At 34.7% G+C, this 13,191-nt stretch overlaps 1 protein-coding gene across 3 annotated transcripts in view; it reads left to right on the forward strand.

Annotated features, from left to right (window-relative positions):
• The window catches only part of RIF1 (replication timing regulatory factor 1), a 58,978-nt gene extending 48,058 nt beyond the window's left edge, over window positions 1-10,920 (forward strand). For all 3 annotated transcript variants that reach the window (XM_072611952.1, XM_072611953.1, XM_072611954.1), the window contains 3 exons: window positions 1,300-1,453; window positions 3,630-3,738; window positions 4,311-10,920. In XM_072611952.1, the coding sequence (XP_072468053.1) occupies window positions 1,300-1,453; window positions 3,630-3,738; window positions 4,311-4,525 (478 nt within the window). In that variant the 3' untranslated portion in view covers window positions 4,526-10,920. The remainder of the gene's footprint in view (window positions 1-1,299; window positions 1,454-3,629; window positions 3,739-4,310) is intronic.
• The last annotated feature ends 2,271 nt before the right edge of the window (window positions 10,921-13,191 follow it).

Below are 13,191 nucleotides of genomic sequence, written 5' to 3' on the forward strand. Positions count from 1 at the left end.
GTTAAAGTTAATATAGATTCAAAATAAAAACCCATACAGTTACACACTAAGGGAAATGTGGCTTGACTCACAGGTCTATATGAGGCAATAGAAAACCAAAAACCCTATTCTTTCTGTATAGACTAGTGTTTGGAAATAGTGTTCATTTTGTTGTTGTTACCGTTTTAGTCATGTCCAACTGTTCTTGACCTCAATTGGGGTATTCTTGGCAAAGATACTGGGGTGGTTGGCCATTTTCTTCTCTCATTTTTACAGATGAGGAAACTGAGGCAAACAGGGTTTAAAGTGACTTTCCCGGGGTCATACAGCTAGGAAGCGTGTAAGACCACATTTGAACTCAGGAAGATGACTTTTTTAGCTTTTTTCTTCTGTAGGAAAAGTCAGGTTTCTGTATTGTGCTAAAGATGATTCCTTTTGGTGATTCCAGGTTGGTGATTGGTCAGGAAGCAAAGTAGTGTCCTCACCACTTGTATATTTCCAGAGAAGGATTGGTACATGGGGCAAGAATCTGACTTGTTCCAATGTTGATTTCATTTTTTTAAAAACTGATGAGATACTCATTTCATAGGTATTAAATCCTTTTGAGTATTCCAAAGGTAGAGAACAGCTTAACATTCACTCAGGACATTTTTGTTCATTAGTTTAGGGTGTTTTGCATCTTTTACACATTGGAGACATTTGACTATGGTGAAAACTAAGATGAAAAATAGTTGCTCCTTTGATTCTGAGCATTAACTCACATCTGTGGCATCTTATATTCATTATGGAGTTTGTGGTTTTGAATGATGGTAGGGAAAGGTGGAAGGCAAATAGGCAAGAGCTAGAGCTTCAAGGAGAGCTTAGTTTTCTGTGACGTTTTACTTTTAGGTTTTTATGACACACTTTTGTGTCTTAGGATACTTGTTATGAAGTCATGTTTTGTGGATCCTAGAGTTATTATTCCTTATCCTTATTCTCCTAACTGTCCCTCTCCCCTTCCCCCTGCTACCCACTTCCCTAACCCCCTTTCCCAAAAAAACAATGTCTGAATGAGACCAGGGGCATTATTTGATAGATGCAAGGGATAATGGATAGTGATTTGGAAGAGGAAAAAGAAGTGACACAGCTTCCCACTTGCATAGGGAAAAATTGTTTCATGTCAGTAGATTAAAATATGCAATAGTTATATGAAAAAATACTAATTTGGAGATACGATTAAAGTGAGAAAAGCAATTTTGAGATGTTGGGATGGAAAGTAAAATTGTAATGTAAAATTGCATTTTCTAAGGTGATTGTTTCTCCTGATTTTCTACCGTTCAGGGCAAGAGGCTTGGGACAGCTCATTAGAGCAAAGAATATTAAGACAATTGGTGATCTGAGCACTCTTACAGCAACTGAAATAAAAACTCTCCCTATCCGTTCCCCAAAAGTTTCCAATGTTAAGAAGGCTCTCAGAGTATATCATGAGCAGCAGGTAAAAATAAGTTTAAAAAAACTTTATTGATCATTATATAATGAAGTACCTATAGAAGTCATTAGAGACTTCAGATTTAAATAATACTTAATTCAAAAGTACATTTGTAAAACCTCTGTCTGAGAATGATGTTTACATATTGGTAATGTTTTCTCTAGTAATTATGAGAATTTTTCTTTCTTTGGGGGCAGGGTGTGAAGGGAGACTAAATTCAGTCCAGCATTGCAAGATACTGAGGGCAGTGCAAATGTCATATTTGTCATGGTTATTGTCTGTATTAGTAAGCACCCCAACATACACGGGGGCCTGCAAAGGAAAGGCAACATTTGAGGGGTTAACAATCACTTTAATCAAGCACATATATCATTCACCTAGTTCAGGGGAGTCAGCACCCTGAACTTCAGAGAAAATACAGAGAAATCAAAGATCAACAGATACGGCTTCTTCTGCCTGACCATCAACAGATAGATCCAGCTGTCTGACCATAGTTGCCAGAGAGGGGAAGCATGGGGAAGGAGGGAGATAAATCCTTAGAGGCTTCCCAGAGTCTTCATCTGGCCAAACATTTCCAGTAAGCCCAAAGTAAAACATCACCCTCAGAGTATTTATACATTTTTTTAGAGCCAGAGGGCATCCTAACACTTGAGAACCAGTGCCTCATTAACAAAAAGTGTAGGCCTTCCTACAAATCTTCCCTAGTCAAACTCCTATTAATGAGTGGGGAAGATCTTTACTCACATCAACAATACAAATATATATACTGTTTCTATTTAAACTCTTTGTTTCTTCACTTTACTCCAACTAAAGACTAAGGCAAGATTCAATCAGAGGCATTTGATTATAGTAAAACAAAAACAGCAAAAGATCCTATTTTGCTTCCCATCACATTGTCATATTTCTCATAGTTATATAATGTCATATTTCTTGTAGTTATTTCAATTTTTAACACTTACATATCTTATATGAATGACCACCCATTTTTCACTGTAGAGGGAGTCTTGTGTGTATGGAATAATATATCAGGTTACATTTGTGGTACTTAAGGGTTATTGGGACAGTTTTTTTCCCATCACATATGATGTATATGCACTTTGTAGGTTTGAATATTTGATCCCACCCTGACTTTTAACCAGTTTTCTGGTTGTTCCTTCTCATTTCCACAAGGCCTTTATTTTGTTTTATAATCTCGCCAAGTCCTTACCCCCATTTTTTCCATTACTTTGTTAGATCCTTTTTTCTTATCCCCCCCCAAAAAAATATTTCACACTTAACACTCTCCAAAGTGAACATTTCTGCACAATAGAACAGAAAAGAGAGATTACATGTAAAACCACAGAGCTCATTTTTTCCCTAATTATATGATAAATTTAGCATGCTTACTTTCAAAGTTGTACTGGTTGTCGGTGTTTCTCCGTTTACTACTTTTCTCTTTTCATTTTTAGAATGCTTCAATGACTTTTGGGGGGGCAACATTTTTACTTGTTTCCCCACCATTGAAAAAAAAGAGAAAAACAAAATTCTTATTACAAGTAAGCATAGTCAAGCAAAATCCATATATTTGCCACATCCCAAAAGGTTTTTCTCATTCTGGACCTTGATTACCATCACCTCTCTGTTTGGAGGTGGGTTATATGTCTCATCCTTTGTGCTCCAGTCATTGCAGTCATCACTCTTTCAAAGCGGATTTTATTTAAAATGCCTAATCAATGTTTCCTCCCCCATATAACCTCGTCCCATCCTAGCTCTTTTCCCCACCCCACCCCCCTCCAGCTGAAAAAAACCAAAAAATTCTTGTAGGGAATATGCATAGCCAAGCAAAACAAATTTCCACATTGACCATGTCCATTAATGTGTCTCGCGTATCTTCAGTACATTTCCTCTCTGTTTGGAGGTGGGTAGTAGTCTTTCCTTGTTTTTACTTGTTTTTCTTCCTAATTTGTAGTTGGACATTGCATTGTTGGTTTTTGGTCATTACAGTTTCCGGCTTCATAGCCCATGCCTTATATATACCTGCTCTCGTCAGTTGCCTTTGCACTTGTGCTTTACTGCTGCTACACGAGTTACTTTTTTAGATAAGAAAGTTAGGTTGAAAAAATGCCTTTATGTTTTTCTATTTCAAATTTTTGTTGTTAAAAGTTAAACTTGATTTTTTAAATTCCTATATGTATCTATCAAGATGAAGTCTCGAGGAGTAGAAGAAATTACCCTTATTGAAGTTTCAGAGAAATCATTAAATGGAATGGAAAATAAACCCACTTCTCCTGATGAAGAAGCATTTGCGTCAGGTATATTTCTCCTCCCTTATAAGTGTTGTTTCCATTGTTGTAATTCAAAGTAAACCTTCAAGCTTGGCTTTTTTTTTTCCAAGTGTTACCTCCCCACAAGTATCAGTGACTGGTGTTAAGTACAGTTGTGCCTTGATTCTTGATGGAGGTAAAGCATGAAATAGAGCAAAACTGAAATAATGTGAACAGTACTTTCAAATAGATCTAATTTGTGTGCCTTTTTTTGCTTTCCCATTTTTGGTACATCTCACTTGATTGTTCTGAGGATCAATTGGTAAAATAATGTGTAAAATACCTTTTCAAGGTGCAAAAGTAAACTGTGATTGGGGATATCAACTGGGAACTTTTAAAGTTTGATACTCTTGATTAATTTGTTGCTGTCCTAAGATGCTGTTTTATATAACTAAAAAGGTGTTTGTAAATTTTTGAGTCTTTTCTTTTGGTAGGACTTACTGGTCATAGAAAACTAGTTCTTAAGACTTTTAAGGGTCACTTAAGTACTCAGTAGATGATATAGTACTTTGCTTACTTGAGGTGCCAAATGAATTGTTTTATTTTATTCTCTCTTACAGATTTAATTGAGCCAGTTGCCTCAGATGGTCAGCAGGCCAGAAATCTTGTGGCCCAGATCAGTGCTCTAGCTCTTCAGCTAAATTCAGAAGATCTGCATAATTATTCAGGAAGCCAACTTTTTGAAATGCAAGAGAAACTGGGTAGCATGACTAGCTGCATAATGAAAAATCTACAGTCTCGGTGGAGGTCACCACCCCATGAAAGCTCTACTTAGGATTTCCTTAGGATAACATGGAAGTTCTTTAGTATCATAGTTTTTGTTAACTGACGATGGTCACTCTGAAACATTCCATAAACAGTTTTAGAAATTAGAACTGAATTATTTGCAGAGTAGATCTTTTTAACTATGAGAAATATATCATGATGTACGTTGAACTTTTAAAATTTTGTGGAATCAGTTTTTTTCCATGTGAAGTATTTGTTCATTTGCTGCTATGCATCATCTTTCAAGTATTTCAAGTGAGATTTTTACTAAAACATGAGGAAAGACTGAAAACAAATGTTCCTAAACTGAAACATTTTTATTCCTTCAAAACTTTATGTAAAATGACATTTTAAGTAAGTGAAATTGAAAATGTTTTATTTGAAAACCAGATTACTTGCAGAGCTTTTACTGGTGTTTGATACTCCATTTTCTTCTTGGATTTGTTGTGCCTGAGAGCTGAGGAAGTCTTATTTTGATGAGGCATCTCAAATGAGATGGAGCAGAATCAAGGGGTTTTTTTGGTGGTTGTTTTTTTTCTTCTTCACAGTGAAGTTAACATGCTTTTGCATGATTTTATGGACAAGTCCCATGAAAAGTGAAATGCTAAAAAACAAAAAAAACCCATCATTTTGGCATCGTCATGTTAAACAGATTTCCTGAGCTCTTTTCATTTGCTTGGCAAATGAAAGTGTAGCAGTATTTTCCCATGGGAATTTGTTTCTATGGGACATACAATACAGTTAAGTGCATAACCGTTTGTATATTATGTATAGCTTATAGATGTTGGTTTTTAATTTATAAATTTCAACTGATTAATTGCATGGATTGTCCTTCTCATAAAGACCTTTTGGGTAAGAGTTCTTGGCTTTACATTATATAAATCCACTTTGTATATATTATGTACTGTATTACCAGTATGGAAGCTCTTCATGAGATCACTTTATTTGTACATAAAAAACCCTACAAAGTCCTACAACAGTGAGCGCTGTAATTGGTCAGTGAAATCTTAGCTGATAAGATGAATACATGTTATTCAAAAGATAACAGATCACAAAATTACTGAAAGGCTAAATGATTTTGGTTTTCAGCTCCCTTTATATTTTGTATATGTATAAACATACAAAATATAATATACACACACACACATACATGAATTCAGTCAAAGGAAGACCACTTGAAATTTTCCAGTTTTATTGATGCTTTCTGAAAGTTGTAGCTCAATTTAACTAGTTAAAAATCTAGAGGTTTGATTCTTTTTGGGGGACCCACACTTGAACATGTTTTCTTTTTATGGCTACCTGATTTGAGAAAATTTGAACAAAATTAAATTTTGCCAAATAATGTCATCATTAGTAATGCCTGGCGTCCCATTCCATGCTGTACATTTAGTCTCATTTTCATGACTTAAATAGCAGGTGAGTTCAGCTATTTTTTTATTCCCTTAGCACTACCTTCTCTTCAATACAAAAAGCACACTTTCTTAAATAGGTTGTGATCAGTTAGCTCGTTGGGTAGCACACAGTGCTAATGACATCAGTCATCAGTTCAATTCTTCTTTAGGTTCCATTGGCCATAGGGTGGATAAAAGTATGTGTTAATGGCCTTGGGGGGAAACAGAATGTGGGCAAATCAGTAAGACCGTCCCCACCATTTAGAGAAAGAAAACAAATCCTCTCTCCTACTAAAAATGGGTTCGTTGTTATCTTTTTTTTGCTGGAAATAAGTAATTCTGTGTATTGCAGTTTGAAGAAAGACAGATTAGGATTAGCTGGGTATTTTAAAGATATAGTTTAAAGACTTATAGTTAACATCTGTCATCCCCAAATGATTTCCATGTTTCTTGCCTCAGAACCTTTGTTTTCCAAATATATATATATATTTTCATAAGAATAGTAAAAAAAAAAAGTTAACTATAGGTCACTATTTTTCATTGAATCAAGAACAAGATGTAGGAGTGGCAGAAGAAAAAAATTGGCTTTTCATAAATTCAAAATTAATGTGTTTTTGTTAGCATTCATTTTAACACTATCAAATTCACAGAAAACCAAACCAAGCAGCATTAGAATATTTGAACTTAACACTCACCTTTATAAATTTGCAGATAGTTTCTCACATTTGCATTTTAGATTCTAAAATATATAGTGGGGTTTTTTGTACAGCAATTCTGTCACCTTTACCTACATGCTTTTTGCTCTACTCCTAGATACAGGAAAACTTCATTTGGATTCTGGTGAAAGACCAAGCAAAATCAGCAAAAAGACTGAAATACAAATCCTTTGTAGAGAAATTGGTTCAGTAACTTCAAGCGCCCCTGGATTGAACTCAGCTAGTAAGGTTAACCTAAGATTAGCAAGTAAATGACCTGGGGAAAGAGGGGGGGAAACATTTAATTAGACACCTGCATTTCCTCTCAAAAAGAGGCCTTATGTGGGTTAGGTACCCTGACATTTTTCATTCTAAATCTGCTTTATTCTTTGTTTTGCTAGAGTAGGCTGAAGTTTACCTCTATTCTATCTGCATTGTTGTAAAAAAAAAAAAAATCTTAATGAGGTTTTACTGTATTTTTCACAGTTCTATAACTTAGACTATGGGCTTCAGATTCTTTATTATAGCTTTATTAGCATTTGTCAATAATGTTTGGGTTCCTGGGATTTAATAACTTGATCCTAATCACAAATAGAGCAAAAATTGGTTTCATTAATAGGAAGGAGCCATTGGATAACAGTATTGGAAAAAAAAAAAGGCTTTAAATCTGAATAAAAACATCTTAATTTTGAGTCTTTGGCAATGGATTATTTTCCACATAGAGATTAATAAATTACTAATTGTTCCATTAGGCATTAAATATTTAAGTGTAAATATTTAGTCAGTGCCCTACCTGTTTATCTGGAGTGTCAGAGAAGGAGGTGGGTGGATGAGGAGCGGGATCTGGCTTAAGCGCCAAGTGATTTAGGGTTTAAAAAGATAAATAAAAAAAGAAAGTGAAGTAAGAGATTAGAGAGAGATATATTACAAATTAATTGGAGGTACTAATAAGTTCTCTTGTTCTCCCCATCCTCTCTAATTTGGTTAACTTTGTAAATCATTTGGAAGGAACTCAGCTTTCCCCATAGACTTGAGAGTTTATTTTTGATTATGGTGTTTGATCAAATATCCCAGGAGACTATAAACTCATCATTTAACAAATGTTGATAGTTGTTAGTTATGATTGATTTGGGCTTATTAATGCTTCCATGAGCTGTGGGTGGGAGGGTGGGGAGGGCAGAATAGAGGGATGTGGTCTCCAACCTGCTGGAGCTATTTTGCACTTTATAGAGTAGATAAATAACTGATTCAACCTTTTCATACTGAGCATCAGACTCATTTGATTATCAGAATTTTAAAATGAGCCTGAAAACAAAATCTGGAGAGAGTTGAAATGTCAGACGTAGATCTTTTAGGTAATAAAATTTAAAAGTTTTTGCTTTTTACTTACACAAATCTTTTAAACTGTGAAGTATTCCATTTTAATAGTTAAACCAGCCCTTAAGACTTAGTTGCATTAGGAGTTTACTTCCCAGAGCTGCATGGTAAAATCCCTGAACTGATTTAAGGTTTTCTTGTGAGTTTGAAATGTAAATGGTTGGTGTTATCTGAGGGTTAAGAAGATAGCAGGTAAGGGAGAGTTGGCTTCATTAAAACCTGACTTTAGCTTATGCCTCTGATGCTTAACTATGTGACCCCAGGGCAAACAATTTAACTTGTGCGTTTGTTATCCTGAGCAAGATTTTAAAGATTTGCCTGACAGCTTTAGGAGAAATTTCTTCGTTAGAATTCCTTGTACTTCTGAAATCACAGGTAGGTCTAGTATTTAAAAAAAAAAACAACTTATCTCTAGGAAGGCAAGTGTCAATTTCCAGATAGTTGTGTGAAGTAGATTTGCTATAATAGCCTTTAATTTCCCACTAAGTGCTATCCTGAATAAAGAATGTTTTATATTATTTTATATTATAAATCCTAAAGAGACAGTTTTTTATTTAGATTAGGTTTTAGAGACATTTGGTATTGTAATACCTTCCCTTCTTTGAGGAAAACAAGGTAGAAAATAACCTTGCCTGTGACATTCATGTAGCAATAACTACTTTGAAAAGTTAACCTCATAACTTTTTAAACCATATCTAAATAAGATATTAGTTGCCTTCATCTGAGTAATATTCACTAACATCCCTTCTGGATCTAATATTGATGATGATGGGTTATTTGCAAACTGCTGTGCTAAACTTTTTTTTCTGTAAAGATTTGAAAAATTAGAGTTAACAGTTTGTGGAGCTTTTTGTAGTCAGTAACAAAGTGAAGCAAAAATACGTAGTCCAATAAGGCATCATGAGTAAGTCTCAAATCAGAAGTACAAATTATAAATATAAAATAGAATGTAAATTTGTAAGTTTTTTTCTTTGTGATATATGTCACCACCCTTCCTCACCAATAACCTCCCAACCATGCAAAGAAGTACAAACATTCAAGGGTGTCCTACTTGTCTGTTTCCTGGAAATGCCATCAGATATCATGTACAAATTGCTATAATGGAATAATGACCCTTTAATGATGCAGAAATTTCTGTGTATTTGCTGTTGGCTTCACTATTAATCATGGGTTGCCAGAAGAAAAATAAAAGTATGTCCTCTAGTTGCAGAAGAGGCCTTTTGTTACCCTCAAATTATGATATAATTGTAGGCCACATTAAATTTATTGATTTAACAATAACTAATTTAAAGTGGGGAAGAGACTTGTTTTAGACACACAAATAAGATGCAAGGAAGAGAGATAATGGCTGAATAATCGTACCAAATAGTCTGGAGTCATTAAAACCTGTACACACCCTATTAGAAAGCCTTATAATACTTGAGTTGATAGCCTCACTTCAGAAGCACTATGAGATACTATTTCTCAGTGTAAAAAATGAACCATCAAAAAAAAAGGGCCACATTCAGACTTGGCATTTTAGAGTGCTGGGTGTTTTATATCTGAGTGTTTTAGTGAGTAGTTTTAGAATGTTTTGTATCAAAAATGGTTGAAATTATTTTGGCACTTAAGGAATCAACTTCAGTTGTCTGCAGATTTTATGTTACATGTTTCATTCCTGAAGGATCCAAGATAATAAGGTATTGATAGAATAATTGAAAGAAACTTTGGATTCCTGTAAAGGACACAAGCAGTGTATACTTAAAACAAGTGGTGTATATTAGGTTCATAAAAACTGTTGACTTTGGGTAGTTCTTCTGATGGATTTTCAGACTTAGGTAGACAGGAATAACAGCTTATGTATCAATTTATGACTTGCAAATCTCTTCCCTTCTAAACTTATCAGACAGAGAACATAAATCTTATCCCTGTGTGATTTAAATGGGATGAATTTGGTATATAAGTTTGCCTGAAGAAAGTTACTGTGGGTGAAGAACTGGCTTTGACAATTGTATTTGGATTATTTGCATTTTGTTAGTGGCCTTAGTAGCACCTATGGTGCTATTGACATTTCATATTTTTGCTGAAACAGATTTTTGGTTCTTCTGCTACTGCATCTCACTGTCCTTCCCAATTACATATGCCTGCTTTTCCAGTGACATACTTGAGCAGTCCGTATTGGTTTACAGATTTTTTTTAAGCTCCTAGTTATACCACCTTGAAGTGGTATTTATTTTCTCATTATTCTGTTTCTCTCCTATTGGTAATGCATGAGCATTAAACTATACCTGTGAATTAAATAGGTTGGGGCTTGAAGATTGCAGGAGAATATTGATTCCACAGTAATTCCATCTGTTTTTAACACTCTACCTCTGTTGGTGGATATACTTTTCCACCATTATGCACTTAGCAGAACACTGACTGGCAAAGACTAGTCACAAAGATTTAAAACAGTTCAGGGGTCCTCCCTATAGTATTTTTGTGCCTATCACTTGAACTCATTTTTCTAAGAGAGTTTAATTTTACATTAACAAGAAATTTATATATTTGATAAATGCAACATGTGTAAGGCCTAAGTATCCCGAAGTACAAACTAAGTTGTGGAAATGTATTGTCAACTGCAGAGAGAGAAAACTGTTGCAGGCAATCTGCAAATAAACCATTGTGGACTTTAGAATGCATTATGCTTTTGCAGTAGCAAGTTTTACTTTCTTCCTTATATTTTCTTAGACTAACATTGAATTCTCTGAGTTCATGATGCATCAGTGGCTTAGCTAAGGGAGGAGGTGAAAAACCACAGAAGAAACCATCTTGGAACAACTTATTTCAAGGAATATTAAGAATTGACTGTAGCTAACAGTTTCTGACTTAAATGTGATATTAAATGGTAAAGTACTGCTAAAATATTTTTTATTAATTGCACTTTTTCTCTGAAATAAAAAGTATAATGTAAATAATTTGAACCTTTTGTGCATGTATGTATGAGTGATTTGGGGGTCATTTGGGAGGTTTGTTTTTGGTGAAAATGGAAAGATTTGGAGTATCGAAATACCACTTAAAAACTAGAAAGCACTCTGTAGAAATTGAGCTTAGAACAACACCTTTCACCATATACCAAAATGAACTCCAAGTGGATATCCAAAGAGTGATATGAAGATATTGGAGAACACATTAAAGTATCTACCTTTAATAAAATTATGACTAGAATTCTCTCCTAAACAATGAATGTTCATAAGAATGAAAAATTTTGATTAGAATTTTTCTGAAATAAGTAACAATCAAAAGTAAAACCATTTGTAAAAAAACATACTAGCAAGTTTTTCTTAAGTATCCAATTCAAGATGTATTAGACGTTACAAATAAAAGCATTTCCTATCAACCATATGAAAAAATAGTGCTCCAAGTTACTAATCAAATACAAGTTAAGACAACACTTGTTTCATCTCACATTCATCTGATAGGCAAAGGTGCTAAAAAATTAAAAACTTGTTGGAGGCAACATGGTAGGATGGGCACACTCAGTAGCGCACAATTGGAACAGTGCACTGTGAACTGGTTCAGCCATTTTGGAAAACAATTTGTACTCCAGGTCACTTAAATTGCATATTTTCTTTGATTCAGTGATATTACTACCAGGCAAGGACCCTATGTATAAAATTAGAACTATTTTTATAGTTACAGATGGAAAATAGATACTCATCAACTGGGGAATAAATGAACAAGTCATGATATAGGAGTATAATGGAATTTAATGGTGATATTGGAACGTGACATTTAGAAATAGGATGAATGGGTGTAGAGTAAAGCTAGCAGAACCAGGACTCTAAACTCGCCCTAATTTAACAACTAATCGTGACTCCAAGGATGAAGCTGCAGATCCGTACTCTTAATCAAAGCTAATACCTGCTTTTAGTTCCTGGTGCTCTTTCTACAGCACTATTCCCTTTTACAACAGTTTTTAAATGGTCAGGAAATAAGTTGGAAGTGAATATAGCCCTGAATTTAGAATCAGAAGACCTGGGTCTACATCCTGGCCTGGTATCTACTACGCAACTCTCTACCTTTCTGGACCTCATTTGCAAAAATGTACCAAAAGATTCCTCTGAGGTCACCTCCAGCTTCAAATCCTTGATCAATGATGATCTTATGTCTTGTTCAAAACATAGCCATCTGCTCTATGGATGTGACATAAAGCTCTTCTAAATGAATTTGGGGAAACACTTAGCTGTGAGAGGAGGCAGACTTTTGGTCTTGGGGGATTTTAAAGTTTAACTAACCATTCCAGTCATTTAAGCATGTAATGAGTTTTCTATGTTCCAGGCAGGTTGCTTAAGCCCTGGCACATGAAAAAAGGCAAAAACAGGCCCTGCTCTCAAGAAACTTACATTCTAAGGGAGGACAAAGCATGTAAATAAATACATGTAAGTATTGAAGAAAGAAGACCTTAGAGAAGAAGGCTCTTGTCTCACCGACTATTGTCAACCAAACATTTTTGCATATGGAGATGATAGTATTGTAATGAGAGAGTTTCCAATTTAGTAATAAAATACATTTATTCCAAATCTACAGGAAAGCTTTAAGTAAATCATTAAACATTATGTAAGTTGTTTTTTAAATAAGTGGATTCCAATAATCTAAATTGCTTTGTAAAAAAGTTTAATTATTTTAAAAGGAATTTGCTTAAACCACAGGAAAGATGATCTCAAAATTGGGATAAATGACTAGAAAAAAATTTGTACCAAAGTTGAGGACCCCACCTAGTCTTTAGTTTACTTGAGGGTGTGTCAGTCTGTATGTATGTGTGTGATTATGTTATGAAATTGTGGATGGGATTAGATGATCTCTAAAGCCTCTTCTAACTCTAGAATCCCATTCTATCACTGGGTGATTATGTATGGTCACATATGAATGTTATGTGCATGGTTTTATATGAATTTATGGTTTAGAGGACCACCTCTAAAACTGTACTTAGCATTTCTCCCCGAAAGTAGTTACCTCTACAGACTTTCTCTTATTAGAAGATTATGAATTTCCTGTTGTCTTGAAGCCTGGGAGCCTCTCAGGGACAAATAAGACAAAAGAAAATTGAAGATGCAAAGGAAGTCAAACTTCAGAGACCTGGGAAACACCTTTCTATCTCAGACATTGGTCTTAGAGAATGTTTAGATAAAAAGGGTTCATGAAGTCCCAGCAGACCTTAAGACTAAAGGTCCTTAATGTTCTGCATTTGGGTG

This window comes from Notamacropus eugenii, chromosome 5 (genome assembly GCF_028372415.1).
Source record: "Notamacropus eugenii isolate mMacEug1 chromosome 5, mMacEug1.pri_v2, whole genome shotgun sequence".
NCBI lineage: Eukaryota > Metazoa > Chordata > Mammalia > Diprotodontia > Macropodidae > Notamacropus > Notamacropus eugenii.